Source organism: Oncorhynchus kisutch, linkage group LG14 (genome assembly GCF_002021735.2).
Source record: "Oncorhynchus kisutch isolate 150728-3 linkage group LG14, Okis_V2, whole genome shotgun sequence".
Taxonomy (NCBI): Eukaryota; Metazoa; Chordata; class Actinopteri; order Salmoniformes; family Salmonidae; genus Oncorhynchus; species Oncorhynchus kisutch.
The window spans coordinates 31,386,963-31,404,718 of record NC_034187.2 but is presented as its reverse complement, the minus strand read 5'-3'; the positions used below and the strand labels follow the sequence as shown (position 1 = coordinate 31,404,718).

The 17,756-nt window shown below is 44.8% G+C and overlaps 1 protein-coding gene and 1 long non-coding RNA gene across 6 annotated transcripts in view; one reads left to right on the top strand and one right to left on the bottom strand.

Moving 5' to 3' along the window:
• Positions 1-16,375, top strand: part of LOC109903973 (low density lipoprotein receptor adapter protein 1-B) — a 57,701-nt gene extending 41,326 nt beyond the window's left edge. Inside the window, exons 5-10 of one of the 4 annotated variants that reach the window (XM_031788252.1) lie at positions 275-347; positions 5,694-5,789; positions 11,557-11,651; positions 12,452-12,486; positions 14,335-14,366; positions 15,305-16,375. In XM_031788252.1, the coding sequence (XP_031644112.1) occupies positions 275-347; positions 5,694-5,789; positions 11,557-11,651; positions 12,452-12,486; positions 14,335-14,366; positions 15,305-15,351 (378 nt within the window). In that variant the 3' untranslated portion in view covers positions 15,352-16,375. Of the gene's footprint in view, positions 1-274; positions 348-5,693; positions 5,790-11,556; positions 11,691-12,451; positions 12,487-14,334; positions 14,367-15,304 lie in introns of all 4 variants that reach the window. The other 3 variants (XM_031788251.1, XM_020501017.2, XM_020501018.2) reach the window with 3 other exon arrangements.
• On the bottom strand, positions 236-9,754 carry LOC116353359 (uncharacterized). Of its 2 annotated transcripts, none has more exons than XR_004202742.1 (3): positions 9,630-9,754; positions 7,755-7,757; positions 236-250 (listed from the first exon to the last, which is right to left on the bottom strand). It is a non-coding gene; the product is annotated as an uncharacterized LOC116353359 (long non-coding RNA). The 2 variants fall into 2 exon arrangements; XR_004202741.1 differs by lacking the exon at positions 236-250 and adding an exon at positions 2,914-2,924.
• Positions 16,376-17,756: the final 1,381 nt, after the last annotated feature.

The following is a 17,756-nucleotide window of genomic DNA, read 5'->3' as shown; positions in this document are numbered from 1 at the left end:
CCAGCTACATAAACAACCAGTAAGGAAGAGGAAGTTGAACTGAGTAGTAGGGACCAACACGGTCACGTGGGTTAATGTTCCCTTATTAGGTGTTAGTTGAGGAGTTTCCTCTGGAGGCCGGCGACCCCTCCTTCTGTTAGTCTCTAGTTCTGCTCTTATCTGTCTTCATGGGTTTTCCTCTCCCATCTTAAAACACTTAGCCAACATCTTGTATGTCATATTTACTGTGCTTATTTTCCTCTACCTCTCGCTCTCTCTCTCTCTCCCCCCTCAGGCCCAGGCAGTGACGTTAACAGTGGCTCAAGCCTTCAGAGTGGCGTTTGAGTTCTGGCAGGCTGCCAAAGAAGGTACGCGTGGTCACCCCGGATGACTGGAGACGAATGTCTCATTCTTTGAGTGTAACCGTCCTCCTCTTCTCTCTCTCTCTCACCTCCCCCTTACTCTTTCATTATTTCACTCGGTTGCCTCTCGGCCTATGTTCTCTCTAATACACATTTTTTTACCCCTTTTTCTCCCCAATTTCGTGGTATCCAATTGTTTAGTAGCTACTATCTTGTCTCATCGCTACAACTCCTCCGATACACAACCCACATTTAAACTTTGAGATTTTGGTCGTTTGTATTCCTCCGTTTCGAGATGATTGGAGTTAGCTCAGTGCAATTGCTAAAAGTCTCTCGGTACAATGGCCATCAAAATCAGGGAAATGGACAACTACTCCAAAGCTGGGTGGTTGGTCTTTTTTTTCTTCTTTTTTTTTACCCCTTTTTCTCCCCAATTTCATGGTATCCAATTGTTTAGTAGCTACTATCTTGTCTCATCGCTACAACTCCCGTACGGGCTCGGGAGAGACGAAGGTTGAAAGTAAAGCTTCCTCCGATACACAACCCAACCAAGCCGCACTGCTTCTTATCACAGCGCCATCCAACCCGGAAGCCAGCCGCACCAATGTGTCGGAGGAAACACCGTGCACCTGGCAACCTTGGTTAGCACTGCGCCCGGCCCGCCACAGGAGTTGCTGATGCGCGATGAGACAAGGATTTCCCTACCGGCCAAACCCTCCCTAACCCGGACGATGCTAGGCCAATTGTGCGTCGCCCCACGGACCTCCCGGTCGCGGCCGGTTACGACAGAGCCTGGGCGCGAACCCAGAGTCTCTGGTTGCGCAACTGGCGCTGCAGTACAGCGCCCTTAACCACTGTGCCACCCAGGAGGCCCCCGGTTGGTCATTTCAACATTGTCTCAATGGCGCTGCCTGTGTGCTCAGATGCCACAATGGCCAAATTACCATCCACCCAGCTTCAAAGTAGTTAGGTCTGTTTCCCTGATTTTGAGAGGAGCTGGCTACTGTACCTGGACCTGGACTTCAAGCAATTACACTAGGCTAACGATATGCTAACTTCAATCATCTCCAAACCGCATGCAGAGACATACAAATGGTATCCATGAGTTTGTCTGACTCTGGGTAAGTACAAAAATGACCTAAATCTCAATCTCGCAGTATCCCTTTAAATCCCTCCTGTTCCCATGCACTGCAAGTAGATGTTCTGTACAGCAGCTAAATGAGGGAGGATGGAGTGTGTTTGCTCAATCCCACCATAGTTCCTCTACAATGTAGCAACATAAATTCCCCTGTCCTCCCCGGCCTTGGCCCTGACCCCTCAGAGGCATGTGAAATGGTGGATCTCTGCTAGGCCGCTCCCACCTTTCAGTTAGCTCCCCAACAGGAATGTCCACATTGATTAAAACAGTCCCTCTGTGGGAACAACCAGGCCAGAAAGGGAAACTTTGTTTAGTTCAGTAAACCCACTTAATTTAGGGCAGATTACTCTTGTTAAAGGCTGATATTGACAGGAGCTCGGTGAGATGTAGCCTGAGGACTAGGTGAGAAGGCTTGTCAATCTGCCGTGTTTCCTGTGTTATTACTGTGAAAACATGAGGGCAGAAAAGGGGGAGATGGAAGTCACCAAATAGATGAAGTCTACTCCTTAAAACTGACTGGAAATATTTCGATTTGAGCTAATTTTAATTATTTACTAAGTACACTTTTTTTCTGTTGCGCGCGCACACACACACACAGATTACTGTAAAGACAGACATCCAGCCCCTAGGGTACTCACTCCTGCTAAACGGATGAACACTGAAAGTGCTGTGTAAGGAAGGTTGTCACACACCCATGTATGGTTCTCATAAGGTCAGCAGAACATGTCTGTCATTTACTGCATGTATGACTTGTATGTAAATGAGAACTCCTGGGTGTATACTATACATGTGGGTGTCAGTATAATTCTTCAATCTTCCATATAACACACCCTCTCTAGCTGTTGTCTTCTGAACATAGCACCTTAGAATCAGTTCTCGTTTGATACAAAATAATGTCTCATTATCAGAATTCAGTTGCAACAAGCAGTTATTTTTTGTTGCTAGATGTTTTGTTGTTGTGACTATCTGGTCTGGCACCTAGATCCTTGTAAAGTTTCTGGTTTCTTTTTCGTCAAAACCCTCCACCCATTCCCCTCTTTCTGTTTGTCACTGTCGGAGAGGAGGAGGAGGGAGAGGAGGAGGGAGAGGGGAGGAAGGAGAGGGGAGGAAGGAGAGAGTCTGTGACTATGGTAGTTCAGTCCTGTCTGCCAGCTGTGTCCCTGTGCAATTGATCCCGTCTCACTGAGAGTGAAGGAGAGGTTATCTATTCATTCCTTTACACTTCCCACCCTTTCATTTACACTCCTGTTTTTGTGGTTTTGGACAGGTTGTTTACAGCAGAGCCTTTTGGTAGTGTTTTAATTCAGATGCATTTCCATTTGATTGTATTATTTTCCAGAGATCAAGGCAGTGGACTATTTTATATTTTCTGTGTTCTGCTCCACATTTCAGAAATGAATATTAAAGCTGAAAAGGAGGAGTGCAGGCTTTCCCCCGCTCTCTCGCTCGCTGCCCTCGTGCCTCGTCAGAGTTCACATACTCAGAGCCATAAGGACTGCAAACCCCTCTGATTTCCTGGGCTGCCTTTTCGTCTTGTTCTACACAATGTGGCTGATGAGGGAGTGGAGTAGAAAGAAGTGATTCTTTGGGGAGCTATCAAAGGGAGTAGTCATGTTTTCTTGTGGCAGAAGGAGAGCAAACTAACAATCATAGTCTGCGCCGTGAGTTACATGTCCCCTGAGGATTGTGGGTAGGAACATCAGGGTGGTTGTCTCTTTGCTGTACACCACTGCATCCATCCCTCTGCCCCAACCGACCACACACAACCCCACCATATTTCTCCAAACTCCATCTGTGACCCACATCCTTATAAGATCTCATCTCTATGCACGAGAAGCAATCATTTGAAGTGTATTTGAAGTAGACACAACTAGCTAGTATAGCTTTGGTATTGACTGTGTGAACTCTCAATATTTTTGGGCGTTGTTTCAATGCCTGATGGCATTCTCTTACACCCTGTCTGGGGGTTATCCCCGTGCAGTGTTGCCACCGGAGGGGAAAGAGGGCACAGCCACCCACCCATATTTTGGAACCCAGCCACCACTCAGCCACCTTGGCTCTCCTGGGGAATGGGACACACGGGGGGGTGCATGTTTTTTGATGCTTCTGCTGGACAATGTCGAAGGAGTCCTAAAAGGGACTTCATGTAACCATTGCCCTTGGGGGACAAGCTGACATGTGCTTTTAATCGCCACAGAAATTAGTGGAGGCATGAGTTACAGTAGGTCAGCAGCCAGGCCTTTTGACGAATGATCAGACCTGCAGGCAGACTGCGTATGGTCAGACCTGCAGGCAGACTGCGTATGGTCAGACCTGCAGGCAGACTGCGTATGGTCAGACCTGCAGGCAGACTGCGTATGGTCAGACCTGCAGGCGTATGTGTGTATGCTTGAGCAAGAACCTCCCCTTTCACCATGGGGGCAAGAAAACATGCATGCAATGATGTGTGTGTGTGTGTGTGTAGAGACCCACCTAATGTGAACATGTAGACCAGTGTTTCCCAACTCCAGTCCTCCAGTACCCCCAAACAGCAGCGCACTTTTTTTTGTAGCCCCAGACAAACTCACCCGATTCGACTCATTGAAGGGTTGATGATTAGTTGACAAGTTGAATAAGGTGTTTGTCCGGGACTACAACAAAAATGCGTTGTGTTGGGAGTACTGGAGGACTGGAGTTGGGGGTACTGGAGGACTGGTGTTGGGGGGACTGGAGGACTGGGTGTTGGGAGGACTGGAGTTGGGGTGTTGGGAGGACTGGAGTTGGGGTGTTGGGAGGACTGGAGTTGGGGTGTTGGGGGTACTGGAGGACTGGTGTTGGGGTGTTCTGGAGGACTGGGTGTTGGGGGGTACTGGAGGACTGGGTGTTGGGGGGTACTGGAGGACTGGGTGTTGGGGGGTACTGGAGGACTGGTGTTGGGGGGTACTGGAGGACTGGTGTTGGGGCTACTGGAGGACTGGGGTACTGGAGGACTGGTGTTGGGGCTACTGGAGGACTGGGGTACTGGAGGACTGGTGTTGGGGCTACTGGAGGACTGGGGTACTGGAGGACTGGGGTGTTGGGTGTACTGGAGTTGGGGTGTTGGGTGTACTGGAGTTGGGGGTACTGGAGTTGGGGTGTTGGGGGTACTGGAGGACTGGTGTTGGTACTGGAGGACTGGAGTTGGGGGTGTTGGGGGTACTGGAGGACTGGAGTTGAGGAACACTGCTGTAGACCAACTGAAATTCAGAGAAACAATTATTCTCCAGGAAAGCTCTGTCTCTTTGGGTCAGTGCCTCACGCTGCAACCTGAGCCCTGCTCCCGTTCAGGTAAGAATGTTAGGAGAGGAGACAGGCTTTATCCACGTGACCCAGATGCTCCTTATTAAAGCAGTGGAGGAACTGCCTGCCTGATGGACTGGTTCCTGAAGCTACAGACCTGACCACTGTTTGGTTCTACTCGATTTAAATCTCCTGGCCCAAGGCCACTGACTGGCATGGTTAAGTGTAGGCGCTACAGAAGCTTTTGGTCCTTGTGGCGTCTTCAACCCCTCATGTCTAAATGTTTAGGTGCATTTGTAAATTCAGTCTGGCTATTTACTCCAATTTCAGAGCACTCTCGTCTGAGTGTGTCAGAGTACAGAATAACTGATGAATTTACGAACCAGTGTTAGTTGAATATTACCGGCGTTAGTGAACGATGGCAAAAAAAACGTAATTCAATTGTTTCCAGCAGCACAGTTAACCAACGCTCTAGATAACATCAAAACAGCCTAACCAGCTCTGCTAGGGTGAGTAAAATAGTCAGAGGTTCTCTCATTTGTGTCTGGAAGTAGCTAGCAAGTTTAGCCAGTTGGCTTGAGCGCTTGTGAGGTCAGAACACTTGGATCAACACTATCGGCCTGAGTGTCCACTCAACTGAGTGTCCAGTTGAGACGCTCTGAATTTACGAGCGGACAATCTGACAATGCTCTGCATTTACGAATGCCCAGAGCGCACTCCAGAGTGAATTTACGAATGCCCAGAGCGCACTCCAGAGTGAATTTACAAATGCCCAGAGCTCACTCCAGAGTGAATTTACGAACACACCCATAGTGTTGTTTGGTCAAGTGCCCGATATCTGCTGAGAATGATGAACAGTGGTTTACAGACATTAAAAACATGATCAGCTAGACATTAATATTCTAGATGATTGAATCTCTCTTTTCCCTCAGTCTTTCTATCTCTCTCCTCCACAGACAAGGAGAAGCGTGTGAAGTCTGGGTCGGATGGGGAAGGAGCCAGTAGTAGCCAGTCGGAGAGCTCGGCCAGCCTGGGCAGTCTGAAGGGAGGAGGTGAGTCACCAACCATAACGTCTCTCTGCCTCAAGGATGGAAAGATATTCAAAAGGCAAGATATTCATATAGCCCAGGGGCAGGTGATGATAATCTGGTGCATGTTGAGTCCTTTGTCCACTTTGAGTCCATTTTAGCCTAAATCCACCATCATGCAGGTTACTGTCTTTGTTCTTCTGTAGATACTGGCTTGATCAATACTTCCTTGAGGTCTGTTTTTCTCAGAATCTTGTCTCTCTGATAAAAAAAAAATACAAAGATATTTGGCACAGAGGAATGTTAAGGAGGTAGGTGACCTCTGGCATGTAAGCTTGAGTCCAACAACAGGAAACAGTTTGTTTGAGGGATCTACATTCTTTGGCTGTTCGGTTCCTCGTCCATGGAATTCTGTAAGCCAAGAGATTCTAGTCCTGCTGGTGAGGCATATTTAGCTTCAGACCCTGAAGTACTGTGTTGCCCTCTCTTCTGAGGGACCTGAGTTCATATCTGTTTGGATCTAGTATCTAGGTGTATGGCAATAATAAACTATAAACTATGTAAGCAGGCAGTATGTGAAAATGAGTGTGTGGACTGGGGGGGGCCAACCATAAATAGTGCAGAGCCTCCACCTAGTGGGAATATACCCCTACAGTGTGTGTGTGTGTACAGTACCGGTCAAATGTTTGGCCACACCTACTCATTCAAGGGATGTTCTTTATTATTTATTTTTTTACAATTTTCTAAAACTATAAAGTAACACATATGAAATCATGTAGTAACCAAAAAAGTGTATACACTGCTCAAAAAAATAAAGGGAACACTAAAATAACACATCCTAGATCTGAATGAATGAAATATTCTTATTAAATACTTTTTTCTTTACATAGTTGAATGTGCTGACAACAAAATCAATGGAAATCAAATTTATCAACCCATAGGTCTGGATTTGGAGTTTCACTCAAAATTAAAGTGAAAAACCACACTACAGGCTGATCCAACCTTGATGTAATGTCCTTAAAACAAGTCAAAATGAGGCTCAGTAGTGCGTGTGGCCTCCACGTGCCTGTATGACCTCCCTACAACGCCTGGGCATGCTCCTGATGAGGTGGCGGATGGTCTCCTGAGGGATCTCCTCCCAGACCTGGACTAAAGCATCCACGGATGGATGGAGCGAGACATGATGTCCCAGATGTGCCCAATTGGATTCAGGTCTGGGGAACGGGCGGGCCAGTCCATAGCATCAATGCCTTCCTCTTGCAGGAACCGCTGACACACTCCAGCCACATGAGGTCTAACATTGTCTTGCATTAGGAGGAACCCAGGGCCAACCGCACCAGCATATGATCTCCCAAGGGGTCTGAGGATCTCATCTCGGTACCTAATGGCAGTCAGGCTACCTCTGGCGAGCACATGGAGGGCTGTGCGGCCCCCCCAAAGAAATGCCACCCCACACCATGACTGACCCACCGCCAAACCGGTCATGCTGGAGGATGTTGCAGGCAGCAGAACGTTCTCCACGGCGTCTCCAGACTGTCACATCTGTCACATGTGCTCAGTGTGAACCTGCTTTCATCTGTGAAGAGCACCGGGCGCCAGTGGCGAATTTGCCGATCTTTGTGTTCTCTGGCAAATGCCAAACGTCCTGCACGGTGTTGGGCTGTAAGCACAACCCCTACCTGTGGACGTCGGGCCCTCATACCACCCTCATGGAGTCTGTTTCTGACCGTTTGAGCAGACACATGCACATGTGGCCTGCTGGAGGTCATTTTTCAGGGCTCTGGCAGTGCTCCTCCTGCTCCTCCTTGCACAAAGGCGGAGGTAGCGGTCCTGCTGCTGGGTTGTTGCCCTCCTACGGCCTCCTCCACGTCTCCTGATGTACTGGCCTGTCTCCTGGTAGCGCCTCCATGCTCTGGACACTATGCTGACAGACACAGCAAACCTTCTTGTCACATCTCGCATTGATGTGCTATCCTGGATGAGCTGCACTACCTGAGCCACTTGTGTGGGTTGTAGACTCCGTCTCATGCTACCACTAGACTGAAAGCATCGCCAGCATTCAAAAGTGACCAAAACATTAGCCAGGAAGCATAGGAACTGAGAAGTGGTCTGTGGTCCCCACCTGCAGAACCACTCCTTTATTGGGGGTGTCTTGCTAATTGCCTATAATTTCCACCTGTTGTCTATTCCATTTGCACAACAACATGTGAAATTTATTGTCAATCAGTGTTGCTTCCTAAATGGACAGTTTGATTTCACAGAAGTGTGATTGACTTGGAGTTACATTGTGTTGTTTAAGTGTTCCCTTTATTTTTTTGAGCAGTATGTATATATGTATACACACAATAATTAGTAAAGATCTCTTACCAGGGTTTAGTGCCTCAGAGTGCTCAAAGATACTTTAAAAGGTGGATCCCTTCCCTTCAACACAATAAAATAAACAAGAACACTGCTCAATCCCAAATAAACTTAAGGTCCTGTGTCCAAGAATCCGTTCCAAGCTTTACTGGCGCCTGACCTGAGGTGCAGCGTGCGAATGGAAATGGTCAACGGACCTGTGGCTGTCCCAATAAAACACAGCTCAACAGTTTATTTTGTGAAAACAAACTAAATGGTGCTCTTTCATTTAAACGGGACCACTCAAACTATTAACTCCTCACTTTTACCACAACCAATGGCAACTCACGACCGTGGCAATGCGCTCTGTCTGTCTGTCGACAGGATTTGTACGTACGTACGTACGTACGTACATACTTCCAAACCCTCACAGTGATTAAGTAAATGTTTGTCATATTTAGTACTTTTATTTTCACTGGTGAGCGAGTTACACAACTTTACACTGCTTGAAACAACTAATTAGCTAACGTCGATAGCTTGTAATTTTCAATAGTCTTCCCTCACTCGCATACGCACAGTTCCCTAGCAACCGCTCAGTCTCCCAAATATGTCCCACATGCAACAATACCAGTACATACTTAAGGGATAAGGCATGAGGGAGTGTGGTATATGGCCAATATACCATGGCCAAGGGCTGTTCTTATGTATGACGCAATGCAGAGTGCCTGGATACAGACCTTAGCCGTGGTATATTGGCTACCTACCACAAACCCCCGCGGTGCCTTATTGCTATTATAAACTGATGACCAATGTAATTAGAGCAGTAAAAACAAATGTTTTGTCATACTCGCGGTATGCAGTCTGATATACCACGGCTGTCAGCCAATCAGCATTCAGGGCTCAACCCACCCAGTTTATAATAAGTTATACAGTCTGTGCTAAAAAAACAACTAAGTAACCAGGGGGTTTACAGCTGCATTCCAGATCCCTACACCATACAGTACCTCTGGCACTCTGAGTTCTCCCTCTTCTCCCCTCCTCTGGGATCATGGGGATCAGTCACTGTGTGACACATACAGAGCAGCCTTAAAACATCGTCTTAGCCACGCGCCCCCGTCTTCTGGCCAGTTGGACCCAGCCTGCCAGAGTGGGATCCCTCAGCTGACATTGTTAACATGGGCCGGGACTGGATCAGCTCGAGATCACAAAAGGATCAGTGCCATTTGGGTTCAGAGATTTATAGATCCTCTCTAGAGAGAGGATAAAACCCTTGACCTGGAAATTATATTTTTGTAACAGAGGGGCTTTAGTGTAAGGGGATTGCAGCCCTGTCACTTTATTTTTGGCAGTACTTGAGCTATGACTCACAGAGGGATGTGTGGGTTAGACCCATAATGAAGTGGTATTGACTGAGATGCAACGTGCTCACAGTAAGTATACACCACCTGGGAGCCTCAGGAAGGTGTGTTGCTGGAGCCCCTCTGATAGTTTCCTGCTCATCACACAAACTAGTGTTTGTGTGCTGACAGAGCAGGATTACTATTGTAACAACACATCATCAGTAGGGTAAAACTAACCTGTCTCACGACGGTCTAATCCCAGCTCACGTTCCCTATTAGTGGGTGAACAATCCAACGCTTGGTGAATTCTGCTTCACAATGAAAGGAAGAGCCGACATCGAAGGATCAAAAAGCGACGTCGCATCTCTATGCACATGCTCCCGTGTCCTCTCCACTTGGAGATGTAGTTTCTTAGAGGCCTGTAACATGATACTCCTGTTTGCCGCTCACTCCCTGGGGCAAGCCTGCCAGACGATGCCCAGACCCCAGCTCCAAAGCATGCAAACATTTAAAAACGATATGTTGCTTATGCTTTTATCTATCAAATGTATTGCACAACTAGCTGCCTGATGACACGTGATTGGAGAAGGAGTCTCATTTCATACAAGGGCGTTTGTCTACATTCCCTCTTCTCAGTTACCTTTGACCTTTTTCGAAAGGAGGACAGAGAGGACGGAGGAGAGAGAACCCAACAGTTGAGCAAATCTAATTAAGAAAAGGCCAAGTTCTTCTAAGGAGAGAGAAGGTTAGGTGCTTTAACCTGTTGAGTGTAGGGGGCAGTGTTTGGATGAATAACGTACCCAAATGAAACGGCCTATTTCTCAGGCCCAGAATCTAGAATATGCATATAATTGTCAGATTAGGATAGAAAATACTGAAGTTTCCAAAACTGTCAAAATATAACAGAACTGATATTGCAGGGAAAACCTGAGGAAAATCCAACCCGGACGTGCTGTTTTTCCTGAAAGCTCTCTGTTCCATAGCCTGCCTTCGCTCCATTTAAAGGGATATCAACCAGATTCCTTTTCCTATGGCTTCCCCATAGTGTGAACAGTCTTTAGACATAGTTTCAGGCTTTTATTTTGAAAAATGAGCGAGAAAGATCACATTGCGTCATTGTATGGCTGGGTGCCAGCAGCGTTTTGCATGCGCAACAACTTGGAGCAGACATTTTCTCTCTTTCCTATTGAAGAAGCTACAGTTCCGGTTGAAATGTTATTGTTTATATATTGTAAAAACAACCTGAGGATTGATTATAAAAAAACGTTTGACATGTTTCTACGAACTTTACGGATGCTATTTGGAATTTGTCTGCCTGGTCGTGATCGCTCGAGCCTGTGGATTTCTGAAAACGCGCCAATCAAATGGAGGTATTATGGATATAAAAATCATCTTTCTGGAAAAAAAGGAACATTTATTGTGTAACTGGGAGTCTCGTTAGTGCAAACATCCAAAGATCATCAAAGGTAAGCGATTCATTTTATTGCTTTTCTGACTTTCGTGACCGATCTACTTGCCTGCTAGCTGTTTAATGTTTTGTCTACTGAGAGAGATGTCCTTAAATAAACGCTTGGTATGCTTTCGCCGAAAAGCTTTTTTGAAATCTGACACGCCAGGTGGATTAACAACAAACTACGCTGTGTTTTGCTATATTGCACTTGTGATTTCATGAAAATTAAAACATTTTAGTAATTTAATTTGAATTTTGCACTCTGCAATTCAGCGGATGATCCCACTAACGGGATGGGTGCATCAAGAAGTTAATGGAGCCAAGTACAACTTTGAGACGGGTTTAGAGAACTGAGATTTGACCTCTTCTCAAGGGACCGGCGACAGTTAGTCTGACCAGACAATCGATGCTCAGACAATTAGGAGGGGTAATAAGGAAGGCTTGGTCCTAATGATTCCGGTTAATGGTATGTTTGCATATGATGATTATAAGTGTGCATGAGTATTGGTGCAAGTATGCTATGATAAATTACTTGGTAGACGTCTCACTTGTACAGCTTGTAATGTCATTTAGGCAATACTTTTTTTGTAAGTATTTTTAAAAGTCAGGTTTGTATATGTCTCTGAGTTCCATTTAAGTATGTTTGCTTTCCATTGTTTTACAGAAGTGGCCACAGGAAACCTTCTAGACTTGGCAGAGGGGGCGAACATGGCACTGGTCCACTCGGGGACAAAGGAGAGCGAGCTGGACCCCTTCATGGTGCGCAACCACTCCACAGAGAACAACAATACTGTATGGGTAAGAGAATGGGAGCTAGAATAGTACTACTGGAGCGGCACAGGCTTGATAAGAGGCGCAATGCTTTATGGATGACAACCCAAGGCTTGGCGAGCATATGTTTTGCTACAACTAGCTGTATGGGTTAGATAAAATGGATGGAACAGCAACAGTATACTGTATGGGTAAGATGGAAACAATACAGTATTGGCAATAGCTCCTAGCATACACGCTTTATTCAAAAGCAGGGTATTTATACTAGAGCAATGTTTCTCAACCCTGGTCCTCCAGTACCCCCAACAGTACACTGTTTAGTTTTATCCCTGGACAATCACACCTCATTGAGACCTTGAGGATTAGTTGACAAGTTGAATCAAGTGTACTTGTCCAGAGTTGCAATAAAAATGTGTACAGTAAGGGGGGTAATGGAGGACCAGGGTTGGGAAACACTGTACTAGAGTATATGTATGGGTTGAGTTAAGCTCAGGACAATGGTGCATTGAAAAGGACAATACTTGTCAGATAGTCCCCATAACAGGGGAGGGTGTCAGGTTGTTACTCTGCAATTATATACTTATTTGGATAGAGGTGTGTGTTAACTTTAGCTGTACCTTTTTAAATCTACTGTAAAACCACAAGAGCCGTTTGATGCCATTATCTATATTGGAGATCACTTCCTGCAGTGTACCTACTGTAAACCTTTTCTAAATGTTTTTAACAGTATTTAAATTACTTTGACATTGTCTTCTTTCACTGACCTTGTCTGTTTTTTTTTCTGGTAGGAGCTTGAGGATGGTCTGGATGAAGCTTTCTCAAGGTGGGTGATGTTACTGTACCTCGTCCAGTCCCCCTCTGCAGTACCCCACCACACACACACTCTGCTCTGGAAATAGCCGGTGGTTAGGGCTCGTCTCATAAATGCTGCCACTCCTTCCTCCTGGCTCGTTGCGCTTATATCTTAGAAACAGACTGTGTTTTCAGTTTACTGGCGTCAACACCACACTTAGTCGTCATCTGCTTTCTCAGCCTCTTTCTTTTGGCCCCCACATGCAGTGATTTAACAAGTAAGTTTTCAAGTTGGGATAGATTGACTCTGGCAGACAAGAATGGTTGTGGTTGAGGGATAAATACAGAGCGTTGGTTTTCGGTCACACAACTAGAAGGTTCAAGGTTGACTGGACATGTCCTTCAGTGTATTCCTTGTGCTTTTGCACAGACTGGGATTACTCAAGGGCTCATTTTAAGCTAACCCAACTCATGCAGAGCTCAAAAGACGCCATTTTGTTTCAATCAACCCCGATGGGGTTTTGAGGCCTACTGTGGAGTTTGGGGAGCTGAATCACAATTCCCAATATATTTATCTGTTTTCTAATGTCTACCACAAAGTACGAGTCTAATTCCAGTCTTGTCAGTGCTTTAATTTCCCCCAGGACTCTCTTAATTTTCTCAGTTGAACCTGACAGTGGCCTCCTCTGTTTGTCTGTCTGGAGGTAGGGACAGTTTGCTTCATAGACTGGTAATCAAGCCATCTAACGCTGTTATCAGATAATTATTTGTCTGCGCACACAGTAATTACTCACTAAGCTGTTAATATCTGCTGCGGTGTCTGTTGCTGTGATTAACGAGGGGACTCTGGAGAAGTGATTGTCTTAATTGAGGGAAATTTAGGAGGTTCAAGCCTTTGAGGAGGCAGAGGATCTGGTGCAAGCCTTTGAGGAGGCGTTGAGCCAATGGTGAAACGAAGTGTCATATGGACTGACCTTGATGATCTGCTGATGTCAGTACTTGTAGACTTTATTTTTAGTTCTATGCCTGTTGCTGATATATGCGTATGGAGAGTTTTTCATTACTTAGGCTGCCACTTCAAAGTCTGTCACTGGACTCAAACAAGCTGGCTCTTTAGTATGAATTTTCTAAAAAGACCCAGTGATGACAGAAAAATTTGATTCTGTCTGTGAGACCTTAGTCTTCCTCAAGACTGGGCTGTTTGTCCACACGTAGGGAGTTTATAATCGGGTATATTTTGTTGTTGCTAATGCTTGTTCTTTCCTTTCTTTTCTTAGGGAATGGGGTGGAGTGAGGTCAAACTTTTCCTCTGTGTTTGAGGAAAGAGCTTTCAGTAAAAGGCAGTTAATTGGCAGTAGGGCTTCGGTTCCTCCAAATATGCTGTGGGTGGTAGAATGGGGTAGCAGAAGTCAAAGGACGCATGTAATGTAGACAGTGGTTTTCCTCCTTCAGGACTTCTTGTGAATCCAAGAACAGTTTTCGTGTCAATCCTCCATCCTTGTATGTTAGCGTTTTACTAGTTCTAAAACCTATACAGTGTTGACATTTCTTCCCTTTATTGTGGGTGATTTTAAGTTCAGCTGTATGGTCACGTAAACCTCACCCTGTACATCCCTTTAAACAATGGTATGTGGCGAAGTTGAGCCCAGGGCTTTTTCTCAATACTGCTACTGACCTTGGACTGATGAGCCATTGCTCTAAATCAAGGGATTACAGTGACACCTTCCGGCGTAAAAGGTTACTGGAAACTTTGGGCATGGGTGGACATCCTCTGCAGTTCCTCATTATGACTATAGGGGACATGATTTTCTAATCTTTAAGTACTGGTATGAGGTTCTAACAGCTGTCTGACATTTTACATTTCCTTTGCACCCCTCAGCCGCAGTCTGGATAGCTTTGAATCATACTCAGGTAATGATGTCATCCATTGGATGTGCCGTGTCCCCCCCAGTCACCACCACTACATTCACCACTCTCATCCAAACTGTGACCCCCTCTGTCACTCTCTTGTCCTCACCGCACCCAGCCCATCTGTCTAGAGCATGGATGTGTACATTACTGCCACGATGTAGTTGCATATCTCGATGTAGGAGTATTCTGTTACCACAGCTCGGAACCCTGTCCTATTGATTTTCCCTATTGACAATGCTGAGGTAACGAAGGGCTCAAACCAAGAAGTACCCATATGATTTAAGTTTGGACTAGAGGATCCTACTTAAAACCAGCAAAGTGCACAGAGGCTGGGAAGGCTGTGCTGTGTATGGAAGGCAGGGTTCTATGCTAACGTGTTGATGTGTTATTTATTCTCATTTTGTCCATGCCTCGGATTTGTGGTGTTCTTCTTTATAATCAGCCATTTCACAGTTGTTGCCACATCACTAAATGAGTGATGACATGGTGAGCCAAGTGGTTACTGTGGTAGCAGTGAAGTGTTGAAAGTGTCTGGCGTGTGTTGAAACATTGTCTTGTGTCAGGTCTGAGAGCTGTAGTCATGTGAAGAGATTGTCTTACTTAGATGACCATACCTCACTGTTTGATTATTTCACACAACATGCCTCTACTGTTTAGTTCTGGATACTGTAACATGAGACCAACACAGTATTTGTAGTTACACTTACTCAAATGTGACACATTTGTGTATAGTATATTTAATGTCATGTTCAACCATGTTTGCTTGTAGCCAATGCACACATTTGACAATTTTAAATTGCACTACTGCACAATGCTTTTCAATGTTAATGCAATGACATCTCCATTCATTTCAATGTATTGAGTGTTCACATCCCATCTGTTATATATGGTGTATTTTGCCTGATGAATGTGATAAGTCTTTCCTTCTCCCCGTCTAGACTCGCTGAGTCTCGCAATAACCCCCAGGTCCTGGACATTGGGGTAAACCCTCAGGACTTCAACACCGAAGAGTGCCTGTCCCCAACTAACTGGGACAAAACGGACGCAGACAACACTGAGAAAGACGATATGTTTGGGTTCTAAGGGTGGAGCCACTGCGGACTCGAGGCATTGAGGAAGGCAGAGAAAGATAGAGGGAGTGAAAGCAGTAGAGGCAGTGACTGGGATGTCTGTGAAATAGTCGTGCCATGGAGTTTGTACTTGATTCTCCCTGAAAGTCCACTCAATGGCGCCATCTTGAGGGATGTGACTGTTTGTGCATCTAGCTGACCAACCAGGTGAGACCTTCCTGAGCAGAGAGCCTCCAGAACTCATACCAAAGCAGTGTAACCATTTGTTTCTTTTAATTAAATGTTAAACATGGTGTTAAATTCAACTGTGCATTAATTTTTAATCTTTCTATTTGCCCACTGTATATGTGTCTATTGGTATGTTTGAACTGTGTCTATACAATTTAAGTATGTATCTACTGTATACATTGGCTGATAGAGCTATATTTTATCATTTTTTGAGCATTTGGTGAAGGCGCAGTTAAGCATTTAGAGGCAGAAAATGGAAAAAACAGGTTAAACCTATGGTCAGTGTTTGATGTGGAGTCAGGGCTAATGCCATGTTAATGTTCCCTATGTTAATGTACCCTATGTTAATGTACCTGTGGTTGGAGGGGAATCTTCACAGGTGATGGATTGAAAGCCACCAGCCCTGATGCCAAATATAAGAATAATGAGTGCAGGTGACTCATCTGTGCTCTAATAATTGGGCAAACAGGCTTGATCAAAATTGACTTGCATATATAATGTGTGAGTTGTGTGTGTATATGGATTAATCTTTTATTCTATTGCTAGATCTATTTTTGCACTCTACTCATCCCTCTCCAAAGCACATACTTTCATGTTGGGGATTGTTATAACATCAAACTCTTACATATACCACTGTAATGTTGTCTATGACCTTGTTTGTGCTAATAAAGATTTGATAGTTTACTCATCAGTTTGGGTATGAGGATTTGAGGTCGTCTCAGTGTTAATGTCTGACATTTTTCTTAGTTTGAAATGTATTTAAATCATTTCTGGGTTTGTTACTCCTATTGAATTCAATCAAATGTATCAATGTGAGGCTGTTTTAATAATCTACTGTACATGTACACGCACCAGTTACAAATATTACAGCTCAGCTTTCTCTCATAGGCCACCTGTGGTTACATTCAAGTAACTCATGAGTCATAACATTGGCATTAAACATGTTATTTGTGGGTAAAACAATTGGCCAAAGCCATATTAAACAAATTCGATGGTATCCAAATGAAATATTTTTGTGCATTTGTCAAATTTACCTGATATCCATAATGTGATTGAACTCATTGTCCTTTCTTGAGCATGCACCTGCTACGACCCCAAAAGTTATTTTTGGGCCGTGCAGTGGCTAATTTGACAAAAGTGGTGAGATGGCTAGCTATCTTTGACACCGTTCAGCTAGTTATTTTTTTTTATATCAATCCATACAACCAACTATGAAACTTTTGCGTTAGATGGATAAACATGTTTCTGAGGGGCGGGTGAGGCGAAGTGCTTACGAGGTAGCTAACCATCTTCAACATTTCACTTCTTTTCCCCGAACTTGGAAACTGTAAATGATGCCAACTAAGGTCATTTTTTGAAGCAGGTCACCTCTTTCAATAACAGTGAATAAGATGTAAAATGTTAGAGTGAGAGCTATGCATAATGTGATGAATGCATTTTCCAGCTGTAGTTTTCGACCTCGCTACTCTAGTACCTAAGGGATGGATCGAAATTTACAGAATCGGTACATGGGGGAGGGTCATGCTTTTCATTTCTGTCAAGGGGAGGGTTTCATATTTTTTAAATGTAGTCCAGGGAAGGGTCACATTGATGTAATTTCAATATTACTGTGTTTTAGAATGAGTTGCGTATTAGGCTATATACCGGTGTGTCCAATGCAGCCCCTCATCTCTGGTTCTCTGCTGGGCATGCAATATCAAATGCATCTATAGGCTATTTAGTGTGGTCTCAGTCAAATGATCCATAGGCTACGAATTGCATGCTTGGAGAAGCACAGAGCAAAGTTGTATTTCTAAGATAGCTGCTGGGATGGGGAAAATAAAACCAGGCTGCATAACACACGCCAATGGATATTCCAACCCTTTTTGATCTAGCTGATCCAAAAATGTTTTTGTGCTGCCTAACCAATGCTGTGCTGGGTGTAGTGCTACACTGGCAGGTCAGGAGGAGAGTCAAAGAATTCTTCTGAAAATAATTTTTGATTGGGCCTAGTCCAAAAATATGCCATATCTCGCACATGGACTAGATTATGTTCTGCTCAGTTTGAGAAGGAGAGGGCGAAGATGAGGTCAAAGAGGTCAAATTTGATAGC